The sequence below is a fragment of the Pantherophis guttatus genome, chromosome 13, assembly GCF_059756535.1.
Source record: "Pantherophis guttatus breed Tessera chromosome 13, ASM5975653v1, whole genome shotgun sequence".
Classification (NCBI taxonomy): Eukaryota; Metazoa; Chordata; class Lepidosauria; order Squamata; family Colubridae; genus Pantherophis; species Pantherophis guttatus.
This window is the reverse complement of record NC_142075.1, coordinates 9,053,354-9,067,242: the sequence shown is the minus strand read 5'-3', so window position 1 is coordinate 9,067,242 and position 13,889 is coordinate 9,053,354. Positions and strand designations below refer to the sequence as shown.

Here is a 13,889-nt window from a genome sequence, read left to right as displayed (position 1 = left end):
GCAGAGGTCGGGAAGGGGCGGAGTTAAACGAGCCATCAGCCTAGAATCATTGCGTTCCCACAAACGGTCTAATCCAATTTCTCTTGAAATCCATTGACCCTTATCTGGTACCAATTTAGTGTTGAACTTTACTTGAATAGATTCTTGTATGAAGGCTTGAGCAATAGTTCTCTCTCTGGGCACCTCCTTGAGATTATATCTGCTGAATATAACTCCGCCTTGGCGACAGGAAGGGCATCTGGCCAGTAAACACTCAGACTCCACCCTGCAAGGGATTATGGGGTCATTAAAAGACTACGATGACGATGTAGGCTTGAACAATAAATATTCTGAACTGCAACTTAACGGATAGTCCTGATTCTTTGCGCTTGACAGATGAACAGGAATGCCCAGTTGTGAGTTCTTGCATCACAGTAAACCATTGTTTTGCTAATAGTGGATAGTTAAATAAATCATAACTAGCTAAATTGTAAGCTATAATCATGATTTACAAATCACAATAGATCAGTTTCTATCACAGGCTAACCCAAATCGAGTAAAACACACGGCTCACCATAATGTAGGAAAGTATTTGCAGCTGTACACACTACTTCATAAAACAGCTGGGGTCTCCAGATGTGTAAAGTTTCACCTTTTATAATCCCAGACCAAAATGGCACCTATTTACAATTTACAAACAAGATTAGCTGGGAACTATGTTATCTGCACAAGTAAATGTTAGCCGAGTGCGAATGGACTCTATCTTGGATTTTTATAAAAAAATAAATAAATCCAAGCTCGATTTGTGTAGAAAACCTGATGGAAATAAGTAGATTTATGGTCCTTGTCCTACAACAAGGATACTTTAACAGTACAGCTTGGATTGACAAGACAGTAGACCTTGAAATAAAATAGATTCTGACAGTTTATTGGAAGAGATCAAGGTTTTTAATTTATGTGGCATGAGGAGGTGAGAGGGGAACCTTATGCATCTGGCCTTGGCAGATCTCCAAAAAGAGCTTTTTAAATATATGCAACTAAAATACCAGAAATGTTAGTGGGCTACAACTTTAGCATCTGGACCACAAAGCATGTTCTAAAGCAGGACTTCCCAAACTTAACAACTTTAGGACTTCCAACTCCCAGAGTTCCCCAGCCAGCAATTCTGGGAATTGAAGTCCACACATGTCTTAGCATTACCAAGTTTGGGAACCCCTAATCTAAAACTTAAACAACAGTGTAAACACAAGCACACATATCCAAAACAAGTCACCCCTACTCAGTGGTGGGATTCAAATAATTTAACAACCGGTTCTCTGCCCTAATGATGGTGGTCATGTGACCGTGTTGACATGGCCAACTCAACATCACTCACTGTTACAATGTAATAAGGGTTAACCAGAGAGGCAGTTTCTGTAAGCAGGGCAATAAAGATTAGGCTAGAAACAACACCAGAATGTTGCCTTCCTTACAGGATTAGCCCTGTAAAGTGGAATAAAACAAAATAAGATTTCTTCCAACAACTGGTTCTCTGAACTGATTAGAAAGTTAACAACCGGTTCTCCCGAATAGGTGTAAACTGGCTGAATCCCACCGCTGCCCCTACTGGCTTATTGACTTGCGTGAACTACACCTACGGCTTCATACATGGGGATAATTCATGCTTTGTGTAAACTGTCATTACACTAAGCTTGAAAGAATGGCTTAGAGACAACGTGAAAAGCCCGATAGGCAGTTGCTTAGCATGAGTTATACATTTCATCAATTTCTTTTTAAAGGAGTAACTTAATAATAGAGGCATTAGCTGAGTTCAATTTGTTTGTGGTTTATGGGCATTTGTGGTATGATATAATACCAGGCACGGTAGTCTAGTATGAATTAGGCATTAAACTGTGGCTGGAAAGATCACAACAATGCAAACCCAACCAATTATCTCAGTGAAATGATTTTTGACTCTTGATTTTTCTTCTCTCCTGTTTCTTTGACATCGTCTTTTAAAATGTGGGTATTTATGTGGTTAGTACAAAGAACGGGAAGATAAAGGATGATATACAATGAAGACTTGATTATTGATAGAAATAAGTCACAGCTGAATTCATGCTGCAAAATGATCTGTCACTTTTTTTTTACTTGCTTTCAAACAATTTGATAAATAATTCCTTCGTATGTTTAACTATATCTTGTCCATTTTGACCAGTACAATGTTTAAGGCTAACATATATCTACTTTAATTAAATTCAATGGAATCCCTTTTAATGTGATCAACCAATCATCTATCTCCATCCATCATCCATCCATCTATCTATCTATCTATCTATCTATCTATCTATCTATCTATCTATCTATCTATCTATCTATCTATCTATAGAATAGAATAGAATAGAATAGAATAGAATAGAATAGAATAGAATTTTATTGGCCAAGTGGACACACAAGGAATTTGTCTTGGTGCATATGCTCTCAGTGTACATAAAAGAAAAACAAAAAAAGGCAAGATACGTTCATAAAGAATCATAAGGTACAACACTTAATGATAGTCATAGGGTACAAATAAGCAATCAAATCATGTTAGAAAACAGTCAATATAAATTGTAAGGATACCAGCAACAAAGTTACAGAAATACAATAATAAATGGGAGGAGATGGATGATAGGAATGATGAGAAGATTAATAGTAGTGCAGACTTAGTACATAGTTTGACACTGTTGAGGGAATTATTTGTTTAGCAGAGTGATGGTGTTCGGGAAAAAACTGTTCTTGTGTCTAGTCTAGTCTAGTCCATCTGTCTGTCTATCTGTTTATCTATCTATCTATCTATCTATCTGTCTATCTATCTATCTATCCATCCATCCATCCATCCATGTACCCATCCTCATCTACCTACAGTACCTACCTTCCTACCCTATTTATATCATCTCTATCATCAAGTATTTATCATCTGGCTTTCTATCATCTCTATGCTTATCACCTGTCATCTATCATCTCTTCCACTATCAATTATCTATTGGCTGTCTGTCTGTCTGTCTGTCAGTCAGTCTCTCTCATCTCTCTCATCTCTCAATTATCTCTTTTGCTGTCATTAATTCTCTCTCTCTCTTTCTGTTGCTTATATCATCACCCATCCACTAAAGGAACTCTGGATGGCAAACAGTGTGACTTTATGGTGCAGCCCTATGAAACTTTCAAGAGAATGGACTGAGATTTGAACTCAATGAATCTCATTGGAACGGATTATAGCATAACACGCTTTTAAAATCTGCTTCAGTGGGTTTCATGATCTGGCCCTAAAGATCACATAGGGGCATCAAACTATGAAATACCCTGTATAAATTTCTAAATGTCATTGTCAGAGCAAACACTCAGGTGTGTCAAAGCCCAACTCATTCCTTTCGGTTAAAAGGATCTCAAGAAATTGGAAAACTGCATTTCACAGTTAATTCTGCTATTGGTTTATTGTTCATATTTTCAATTGCATTTTTGTTCAGGTGATGTGACAAACAGATTAGTCTCCGATGCTGCCTGAAAACTTTGTCGTTGTAGAACACTGGAAAATGAAAAAAAGTGCATTTAATTGGATTAGTCAAATTTAGTAACATTGAAAACTCTTACAACTAAGGATACGGGACGTATTCAAGTCAGAGGTGGGAGTTCAGGTTCTGACCAGTTCTGGAGAACTGGTAGTGGAAATTTTGAGTAGTTTGGAGAACCAGTAAATACCACCTCTGACTGGCCCCGCCCCCACCTATTCTCTGCCTCCCAAGTCCAAGCTGATTGAGGGATTTTGCAATATCCTTCCCCTGCCACGCCCATCTAGCCATGCCCATCTAGCCATGCCACGCCAATCAAGCCACGCCCATAGAACCAGTAGTAAAAATTTTTGAATCCCACCACTGATTCAAGTACATCTTTACACTTCCCTGATTTATTCAAATCCAAGCAGAGTGTTTTTAATGGCCGGATGCCCTTCCTGTTGCCAGTGCGGAGTTTTGTTCAGCAGATATATTCTCAGTGTGCCCAGAGACAGAAATATCTGCCTCAACCTAGGATCGAACTCACAGCCTCCTGATTGTGAGGCAAGAGCTTCACCTCTAGGCCACCGCTTCACTCCTACTTACTCAGCTTGAATATCTGATCCTTAATCAATGGAAGGGCCAAGGGGTATCATCGTTGGGCTGCTCTTAGGGCCGTGATGGCGAACCTATGGCACGGGTGCCAGAGGTGGCATGCGGAGCCATATTGGTGGGCACGCGAGTGTTGCCATAGCTCAGCTCCAGCGTGCATGTGCGCACCGGCCAACTGACTTTCAGGTCTTCCGGTCCCACCGGAAGTCGGGAAACTGGCTGTTTCCAGCCTCTGGGGGGAATGGGGAAGGCTGTTTTTGCCCTCCCCAGGCTCCTAGAAAGCCTCTGCAGCCTGGGGAGGGGGGAAAACGGGCCTACCGGGCCCACCGGGCCATCACGTGCCAAAAGCAGGAGGAAGTGGGGGGGGGGTCACGTGCGCATGTGCGGGAGGGCGGGGTGCATTGAATTATGCATGTGGGCACACGCACCCGCAACCCCCCACGCTCCCCCCGCTTTTGGCACGCGACGGCAAAAAGATTAGCCATCACTGTTTTAGGGCATTTTGGCCTCAATCTGGCTCAGCTGGAGAAAGTGTTGGACTCCCCACCCAAAAGTCCCTGCTGAGTGTCTCTACTGAAGCTTCTTATGGAAGAGACAGTTAAGGAATTTAACTGGAATAACAGTTGGAGATCTTCTAGCTCAACCCCCTGCTCAAGCAGGAGTCCCTATACCAGTGACGGCTAACCTTTTTGCCATCGCGTGCCAAAAGCTGGGGGAGTGCGGGGTGGTTGCGCGTGCGCGTGCCCACACCCATAATTCTATGCACCCTGCCCCCCCACGCATGCACACGCAACCTCCCCATGCTCTTGGCATGTGATGGCCCAGTGGCCCGGTAGGCCTGTTTTTTTGCCTCCCCAGGCTCCAGAGGGCTTTCTAGGAGCCTGGGGAGGGCGAAAACAGCCTTCCCCATCCCCCAGGAGGCCCTTTGGAGACCGGAAACAGCCCGTTTGCCGACTTCTGGTGGGCCCAGAAGGCCCAAAAATCAGCTGGCCAGCACGTGTATGAGTGCTGGAGCTGAGCTAGGGCAACGCTCACCTGCCCAACAATATGGCTCCGCCTGCCATCTGTGGCACGCGTGCCATAGGTTCGCCATCCCGGCCCTATACCATTTCAGACAAATGTCTGTCCAACCGCTGCTTGAAAATTTTCAGTGATGGAGCACCCACAACTTCTGGAGGCAAGTCGTTCCACTGATTAATTGTTTTCAGTGTCAGGAAATTTCAGGTTGGACCTCTTTTTGATTAGTTTCCATCCCTTCTTTCTTCTCTTGCTTTCTGGTGCTTTGGAAAATAGGTTGACCACTTCTTCTTTGTGGCAGCCCCTTAGATATTGAAAGACTGCTATCATGTCATCCCTAGTCTTTATTTTCATTAGACTAGAGATATCCAATGCCTGGAAACCGTTCTTCATGTTTTAGCCTTCACTCCACTAATCATCTTCCTTCATTGCTCTTCTCTGCACTCTTTCTAGAGTCTCAACTTCTTTTTTATATTGTGGCAACCAAAACTGGATGTAATATTCCAAGTCTAGACTTACCAAGACATTATAAAGTGATATCTAAAGATAGATACTTACTAGTATCTCTCTCTTCCCACTTATTGCTATCACCATGTTGCTTGTATCTTTCAATTATATTGTTTTTACTTGTTTCCTAGTATGATTTGATAGCTTATTAGTAACCTTGACTATCACTAAGTGTTGTATCTTTTTTTTTGCAAAAAGTTTTTTTATTTTTTTAACCAAAAACAACATAAAATATCATCCTTCCAAAGAATTACAGACAGTATTTCGATCAGTTAAAATCATTTCTCAAAATTTTCAAAATCTCATTATATGACAAATGTTCTTTCCTCTAACAAAAAACAAATGTTAACATTTTATCCAAATTTCATTTTATATACTAAGTGTTGTATCTTTTTATTCTTGGTGAATGTATTTTATCCCCCATATGTATACTGAGAGCATATGCACCCAAGACAAATTCCTTGTGTGTCCAATCGCACTTGGCCAATCAAGAATTCTATTCTATTCTACCGTGTTTCCCCGAAAATAAGACCCTGTCTTATATTTTTTTGAACCCCGAAATAAACGCTTGGCTTTATTTTCAGGGAGGTCTTATTATTTTGGGGCGTGTGGATCAAGATGGGGCTCCTCTTGCAGTCTTACCTGATTTCCAGTTCTGCATTTAAATATTTTTTGGAAGGGCTTATTTTCGGGGGAGGGTTTTTTAGCTCATGTGCTCAAAAGCCCGATTGGGCTTATTATTGGGGGATGTCTTATTTTTGGGGAAACAGGGTATTATTCTATTCTATTCTATTCTATTCTATTCTATTCTATTCTATTCTATTCTATTCTATTCTATTCTATTCTATTCCATTCCATTCCATTCCATTCCATTCCATTCCATTCACACTTCACATGATCTTGATTCTATTTTGCCTTGTTGACTATTTCCCCCCAAGTTTTGGTAATCTGGAGGTCAGGGATGAATATATACCCTTCTTATTTGATAAGTTTAGATATGAAAGGGGAGTTGCTATCAAATCTTCTGTCCTTGCAGACTAGACACTTGGAGGAATTCCAGATAGCTACATTTTCTTGCCAAAGTATATGGCTTTGAAACAGCCACTTCGTATCCTTTCTGCCTTAGACCTAAACATGACAGATGAAGAACGGACAAACCATGATTCATAGCCAGGAATAACCTGCTGAAACAGAGTAGGCAATTATCCCAACCTCACAAAACCATCTTTCCTATAATCTAAATGTCTTGCTATTAACTAATTGTGTTTCGATTATTATTATTTTTTTAAAAAAAAATACAGACCATTTCTGATATCGTTTAGCAACATTGATCATAATGTGTCAGTGAATTCTACAAACATTTAAAGCGGAAGAGAGAAAGAAAGAAGAAAGCGGGACCAAAGAGCAAAATCTACTCCTTTATTTTCATTAAAAAAACAAAACAAAACAAAAAAACAAGCATGAGGTAGTTGTGTTAAGGGGAAAAGGGAGACACAACAGAGAAAAAGGTGTAAAAAGGCTACTCTAGAACACACGCTATTATTATTTCCCCCCCTCTCTTTTATATAAAATTAAATAATATAAAGACGCTCTGAAGAAATAAAAAATACATTGTCATACGTTAAAAAAGGAGAAAAGAGATAGATCCAATACCTAAAATATTAGGTACAAGAATTCAGAGGCCTAAATTGGCAAAAAATGTCTGTTGCGAATCTAATGCAAAGAATCCTGTACAGATTCCAGTCACTTCCATGGGGCTGGTGTGGGGAAAATCCCCACTTAGGCCTCCTAACCTAAATGCACAGATTGGTGAGGCAAGCCAGGCGGGCCAATTCGCTGCAGCCAACTTGCCATGGTCAACTCGCCTTGGCCGATTGGCTGCGGCCAACTCAATACGGCCAACTCGCCACGCGACCCCTCGCTGCGGGACAATTCACCAATTCAGTTTCATGATTTAAAATAACGTAAACCTTATTTTGATGTTTGTCATTCACATTTCATTTTGTCCCTCCTTTGGCATCCTTTTTTTTTTAAATGATTCTATTCCACTGTTTCTTTGATCATTGGTGTAACTCTTGTTCCGGGGTGCGTCCCCCCACCCCCGTGGTGAGTTGGCTGAGGCGAATTGTCGTGGACCCAGCCCAAGAGGCTGAAAAAGGTTCTCAAGTTTTCAGTACAAGCTGTTAGAAGCACTTGCAGAGTGTGTCGTAAGGAACTGCCCCGCCTACTTTTTGGAAGAGTCATCTTACGCAACAGAAGCGAGAGCTGTGAGAGAGATGGCTTTCAGCTTGAAACCCCAAAGAAATGAGAGAAACAGCCAGCTCTGTTTTCTTTTTTAAATTCTGCATTCCAAGAAAGGAACCTCCAGAGTTGAGAAAACGGGTTGCATCAGAGTGAAAAACCATGGTTGAATCGTCGCTCTAGTTTTTCAAAAGATTCTACCAAGAGAACGTCTCCGTAATCTTCATCAGCTCTCAGCCAGAAGGGGTCCAGTCCACTTCAGACCACCCCTGTTTCAGACAAAATGGTAAGACTAGTTTGGTAGGACTAGCTAGGACCTACCAAAGCTTGCTTCACCATAGTGTGTTGAAGAATCCACAAATGGTTGGCTTTGAGAAAGATGCTGGTTATAAACCATGATTTACAAACCAAGTGGCTGGCTGAACATAAATTCATTCAGGTCATTTGATTTTGGCTTCGTGTATGGTGTGACCCATCTCAAAGCGTTAAGCAGGCTAATCAATTGTTTCAGTGTCCTGCAGACTGAAGCCACAATAACAAGGAACTCCAATGAGGGTCAAATCTTCTTAACCAAGTGATGGAGAAAAACCTGTGGTTCTTGCATCACTCTTAGCCATGTGGATAATAGAATCAAATGGGTAGGTTCACACTACTCTTGAAGATTACAACGTTCACATTTGTTTTTCAGTCTTTCACTCAACTTTCCTGTAGTCACTCCAAGATTGCTCTTAGTTCTTGGTTCTCTCCCCATCTCTGCTAATCTCTGGGGGAAGGCTTCACCCAATGGGCCAGATATTATTGCAGCAAGAAAAGTATCACTAGTGGGGTCTTTGAATCAAAGACAAATGGAGACAGTCCACTTGATTTTCGGAACTTCATCACTGATAGATGGTCCGTACAAGATGGTCCATCTTACAATGGGGGAATGTAAATTACGTTCCACCTATAGCATGCCCATTTCAAGAGAATGCCATCAGGCTGAAGGTGAATCACTGCAGCACCAATAGTACTTTTCATAACTTATCAGCTCTGGTTAAGGAGGAACACTGGCCAAAAATGGAACTATGTCATGAAGGAAACCTTCAGTTCTTTTGTTGACGGAGTTAAAGTACAAACATACTGGTTGCGTGAGAAGTTACCTAGACACAATCCATCTCTTAGACATCTTCAGGACACTAACGCCCATCTAACGCAAAATATATCTGCGGTTTGTTCTGGTGTGATTTACACTAGCCACATCTTGCATCAAACCCAGAATGCCAGAATATGTTAGCAGGAAGCTGACAAGATTAATGTGTGAATGTTTGGTTAACCCTCTAACCCAGAGCTGTCAAACTCCGAGCCCGTAGGCGAGATGCGTCAGGCGTTGGCCACGGCCACGCCCGGTTTAGCGAAGGGAAAAAAAGTCCTGCCTCGTCACATGACATTGCCGTGACAATGTGAGTTTGACACCTCTGCTCTAACCATCCCAATGCTAATAGGAAAGGAAATCACATCCAGGCAATTGGGAATATTCCTCTGATTCAGTGCCTGAGTTCACACAACATGCTAAGCCAAGTTATGCTTTATCAGAGTCTGCTAACTAAAATAGCTGGGTTGACAAGCCACATTCAACTGTAACCTATGATTTATACACCATAAGGGTGGGTGGGTCACACAACATGCTTAAGCTACCAATGAACAAACCGTACATTGCCTTGTTGCGTTCTCTCTACATCTAGAGACTGACGGTGATTTTCTAAAGGGGGCTGAAAGTGGCTTGATGCTTCAAACCGATTTGTTAGGTTTTGGAGACCCGGGAGAGAAATATTTTCACAATTATCTTAATCGAAAGATCCTTGCAAAAAATACAAATGTATAGTATGCTGATGCAAATTTATTTTCTTCCCAGTTTGCGATGGACGTTTGGAGACCGATGTGTCTTCTTAGTAAAAACAGCGTTGGCAAAAAAAAATTGCATTTGGCTTTAGCCCAACATCAGTACCTACGGCAGCAGAACAAGGGATACTACGAAATCTTCTCAGGCCATCTTTACTTATTGCTTTCCATCTCTGCTTCATTTTCATCCTTTGGAGACGTAGAAGAAGGGCACCTAAGATCCGTGACAATGTTCAGAACAGCAGTTCAACTCCAGGACCAACCCCATGATGTCTCATGAAACCATCTTCCTCCCAACGCAACTGGTTATGTGCGACAGCTGCACCTGGTAGTAAAATGGTGTATTTAGCTGGTGGGCCTTACGCTACCTACTCCTGGGTCTTGGTGAGGCACAACATTAACTCATAATTGGTATGAAGTTCGCCGATCCTCAGTAGCCTTTGCAGAGCGGCTGGGGAAGAGAGAGAGAGCAGACACAATACTTCGTGGGGGGGAAGGGGAGGGAGGTCCTCCTTATAAACTCTTACAGAGCTAATATCATTCCCTTCCCTTCCCAACCACACTTTATGAGACTATTCAGTGCCATGAAGGCCTAATCTTTACAGCTATTCTGTTTCTCCGAGGTCTGCCGCGGCCAAGAATTTAATCGAAGCTCTCATCAAAGATGGTGGACGCACGCTGCGTTTTCAAACCCGGAAGGAGAGTCAATCATATTAGAGAGGCCGCTATGCAGAAGGCCTTGCGGGTGGGCGGTGGGAAGAGCGTCGCGCAAGATGGGCTGTGTGTCCACTGCCCCTTTGTGAGATGGCTCAGAGTCCCCGCTTCCCATTGCGTCCGAGCTTCCTCCCATCTGGGGGAGCCCTCCATCTTCTCCATGTAATTTGGTAGCTCTCTGGTGATCCTCTTTCTTGATCTTCAGCAATGTATCCGGGGCTTCAGGCTGACCCTTGCCATCTCGGTCTGGGGATATAATATTGAGTTCTTGCTGAGAAGGACTGTAAGAAACCTGCTCAGGTAGATCTTCCATGGGGACTGTTTCTGGTTCACAATCCTCACAGGGAGTCCTTTCCAGGTCCAGCATGTGGAATTGGGAACCACAATCTCGGTTGGAGGCTAAGAAATCCGAATGGACAATGACCTCGGCTTCCAGTTGATTGAGGCTGCTGAGTGGGTGCTCCTTTTTCGCTTCATTCTTGGGAGTCAAAAAAAAGAAAAAGAAAAAAGGATTGTTAGAACTCTAGAAACGGACGTGGCCCCTGAGATCAACAAACCCAACTCCCTGTTAGTGCAAGAATCCAAATTTAAGTCAGTAAGAACGTATTTCAAGAACATACCCAGTAAGCTCAAGGTAGAAGCAGGAGAACGATGCTAAATCACCCAACCTGCTTGAATTAGACCAGGGGTTTCAAACTCGAATTCATTGAGGGCTGCATCAGGGTAGTGTTTGACCTTCGGGGGGCGTGGCTGGAGTGGGGTGGGCGTGGCCAGCTCGACATCACTCATGTCGAGGGTGCTTGTGCTGGTCCAAGCGTTATGCCAGCAGAAACAGGCTCCCGAGCTCTGTTTTCGGCTGCGACGGCCTCCTGCAACCCTCTGCCAGTGAAAACAGAGCGTGGGAGTGCTGCCTGTGGCCCTTGCGAGCTCTGTTTTCACTGGCAGAGGCACTGCGGGCTGGTCCTTCACTGTTTCCAGAGTGGCCCCGTGAGCCAGATCTAAGCACATCACAGGCCAGATTCGGCCTCCGGCCCTTGAGTTTGACACCCCTGTATAGTGTGTTCTTAGCCAGGTGATGTTGTGGTCTGCCAGCAGTCTGCGGAGCTGGCAGCGGAGTCGGACAGTGAAGAGGCTGGGGAGGAACATGGGCCAGTCCTGGAGTCTGGGGAAGGCTCAGACAAAGGCTCTGCATCGGAGGCAGAGATGGAGCCAGGGCCATCTGGGAGTTATGCGCGGACTCCAGAGCCTCCAGAATCAGACAGCAGAGAGGCAGAGGAACAGGAGGAGCTTGTTCCTAGTGTGCGCATGCGCAAAGCTGCCAGAAGGCAAAAACAGGGACGACTCAGGAGTAAGGCCTGGAGATGATTGGCCCCTCCCATAAGGCTTAAAAGAGGAGCAAAGGAATGTGGGCCCTTTGTAGAAAAGCAACGTTGTTAATTCTGTTCCCAGTCGGCATCTCTGTTTGATTCTGGACTCCATGTGGCTTTGCCAAGTAGGTCTTTGCAGCGTGTCAAGGGAGATAAAGTTTGATGATTATCTCAAAGGACTTCTCCCGAAGGACTTTTTGCAACTAATTGGGACTCAGCTATGAATGAACGTAATTTACAGCTGTTGCAATAAAAGAGGGTTTTGGGACTTCTCGTGTGTTTTAATGACTCAGGACGCCGAGGTCACAACAAGTGAGCTGGGGCTAGTCTACCTTCAGAATCCTGCTATTCAGCATACCAAGAAACCACTAGGAGAGGCTGGGTGCTTATTCTGCTAGTTTATTTTGTTGGGCCATGTACAAAATCAAGAGCAGAAACGACCCAATGACGTGCAGCTCCTGAAATCAGTGCTCTGTTCAAAGCGTGATAAATCCCCAAACCAGTATGATAAGTGAAGCTGAGCACCTTAAGAGAACTTCACCATCTCCATAGTTAGTCTTTTAACGAAGTGGTGGGTCTCCATCCCATTATGGACAGAAAAAGTCTCCCTGCTGGGAATACACACCGTGACAACCTCGTAAACCAGAGCTTGCAACAAGAGCTTCTGTCCTCCATTGGAAGCCATCTTCAATGATCCATTTAAAGCCACAGTGGGCTCTTTTGGAATGGAGACTCCGTAGCCGGCGATGCTGTTTGTCCAGCTGTTCAGGGATTTCTCCCATGGAGGCTGCAGAATCAAAAGAAAAGGCACGTTATCTCTAATCCCACACTGGCATTTATCTGCTTAAAGCTATTTTATTTGCTCTTCCTTCTGATTTTAATTTCACAGGGCTTTACAAGAGTTCTCGGCATAATGTCGAACAACATGATCACAGCTTCATTTTAACGACAAAAGACCTAGATGAACACAAAAAGGCTTTGGCTAGGAAAACTACAACATGGCACATAGAAAACCTCTCAAAACAGCATTATATATATTTTTTTCATTTCCTCTAGTTGGCAACTATTGTATTTCTGGAAGATACTCAAAGAACAACTTCAGCAGAAGACTTTAAATACACAACTTCATTAGAAAGGAAGTCTGAAATCGGAAGATTCGAAAATTCAGGGTTGAAAGAATTTAGAGTTTAAAAGTTAAGCACCTGTATCTTGAATTGATAGAGAAGGGGTAAAATACTTTGGAAAGCAGTATAAAATTGAGGTATTGTGGTTCCTGGACCAGCTGAAAGAGTGCTGATGATTTTCTGCCTTATTTTGAAAATCAAAAACTTCTTCAAGTATAATGGATAGTAATACAACTGGAAGGTTGGGGCAGGGGTGAAATGTAAAATTTGTTACTACCGGTTCTGTGGGCGTGGCTTGGTGGTGGTGGGGTAATGTGACTGGGTGGGCGTGGCCAACTTTTTTTTTTTTTTAACTTTTCAAAGCATTTTTTCTAATGCTTTGAAAAGCCTCAGCCAATCAGGAAATTCAGCTGGGATCGTCAGAGACTTTTCAAAGCATTTTTTTTTATCACCTCTTTGGCCAAGAGGTTGCAGAAAAAAATGCTTTGAAAAGCCTCTGACGATCCCAGCTGAGCCACAGGATCATCAGAGACTTTTTTTTTACTTTTAAAAGCATTTTTTCATCAGAAGAGGTTGTAGAAAAAATGTTTTTAACACTAAAAAAAAAAAAAAGCCTCTGATGATCCTGCGGCTCAGCTGGGCATGGTGGGGGGGGGGGTGCAGGGATTTTCGCTACTGGTTCTCCGAACCACCCGCCGCCATCGCTACCGGATCCGGCGATCCGGTCCAAACCAGGAGCATTTCACCCCTGGATTAGGGTCAGTGGAATAGTGTAACCAAATTGTCACTGTTCAAAAATTATAGAAGCATATATACATGTATGAAAAGTCTTCACATATACAATATTTTGTCTGGTTTTACTTTTTGCTTCTTTTCCCTTTTTCCGTTAAGTCAAAAAAATAAACGCCATTTTTTATCAAAAGAAATGCAGCCAACTGAGC

The 13,889-nt window shown here is 42.9% G+C and overlaps 1 protein-coding gene across 2 annotated transcripts in view; it reads right to left on the bottom strand.

Annotated features, from left to right (window-relative positions):
- Positions 1 to 7,029: 7,029 nt before the first annotated feature.
- The window catches only part of IGDCC4 (immunoglobulin superfamily DCC subclass member 4), a 96,347-nt gene continuing 89,487 nt past the window's right edge, over positions 7,030 to 13,889 (bottom strand). For both annotated transcript variants that reach the window (XM_087878313.1, XM_060694775.2), the window contains 2 exons: positions 12,450 to 12,611; positions 7,030 to 10,935 (listed from right to left, as the gene is read on the bottom strand). In XM_087878313.1, the coding sequence (XP_087734439.1) occupies positions 10,402 to 10,935; positions 12,450 to 12,611 (696 nt within the window). In that variant the 3' untranslated portion in view covers positions 7,030 to 10,401. The remainder of the gene's footprint in view (positions 10,936 to 12,449; positions 12,612 to 13,889) is intronic.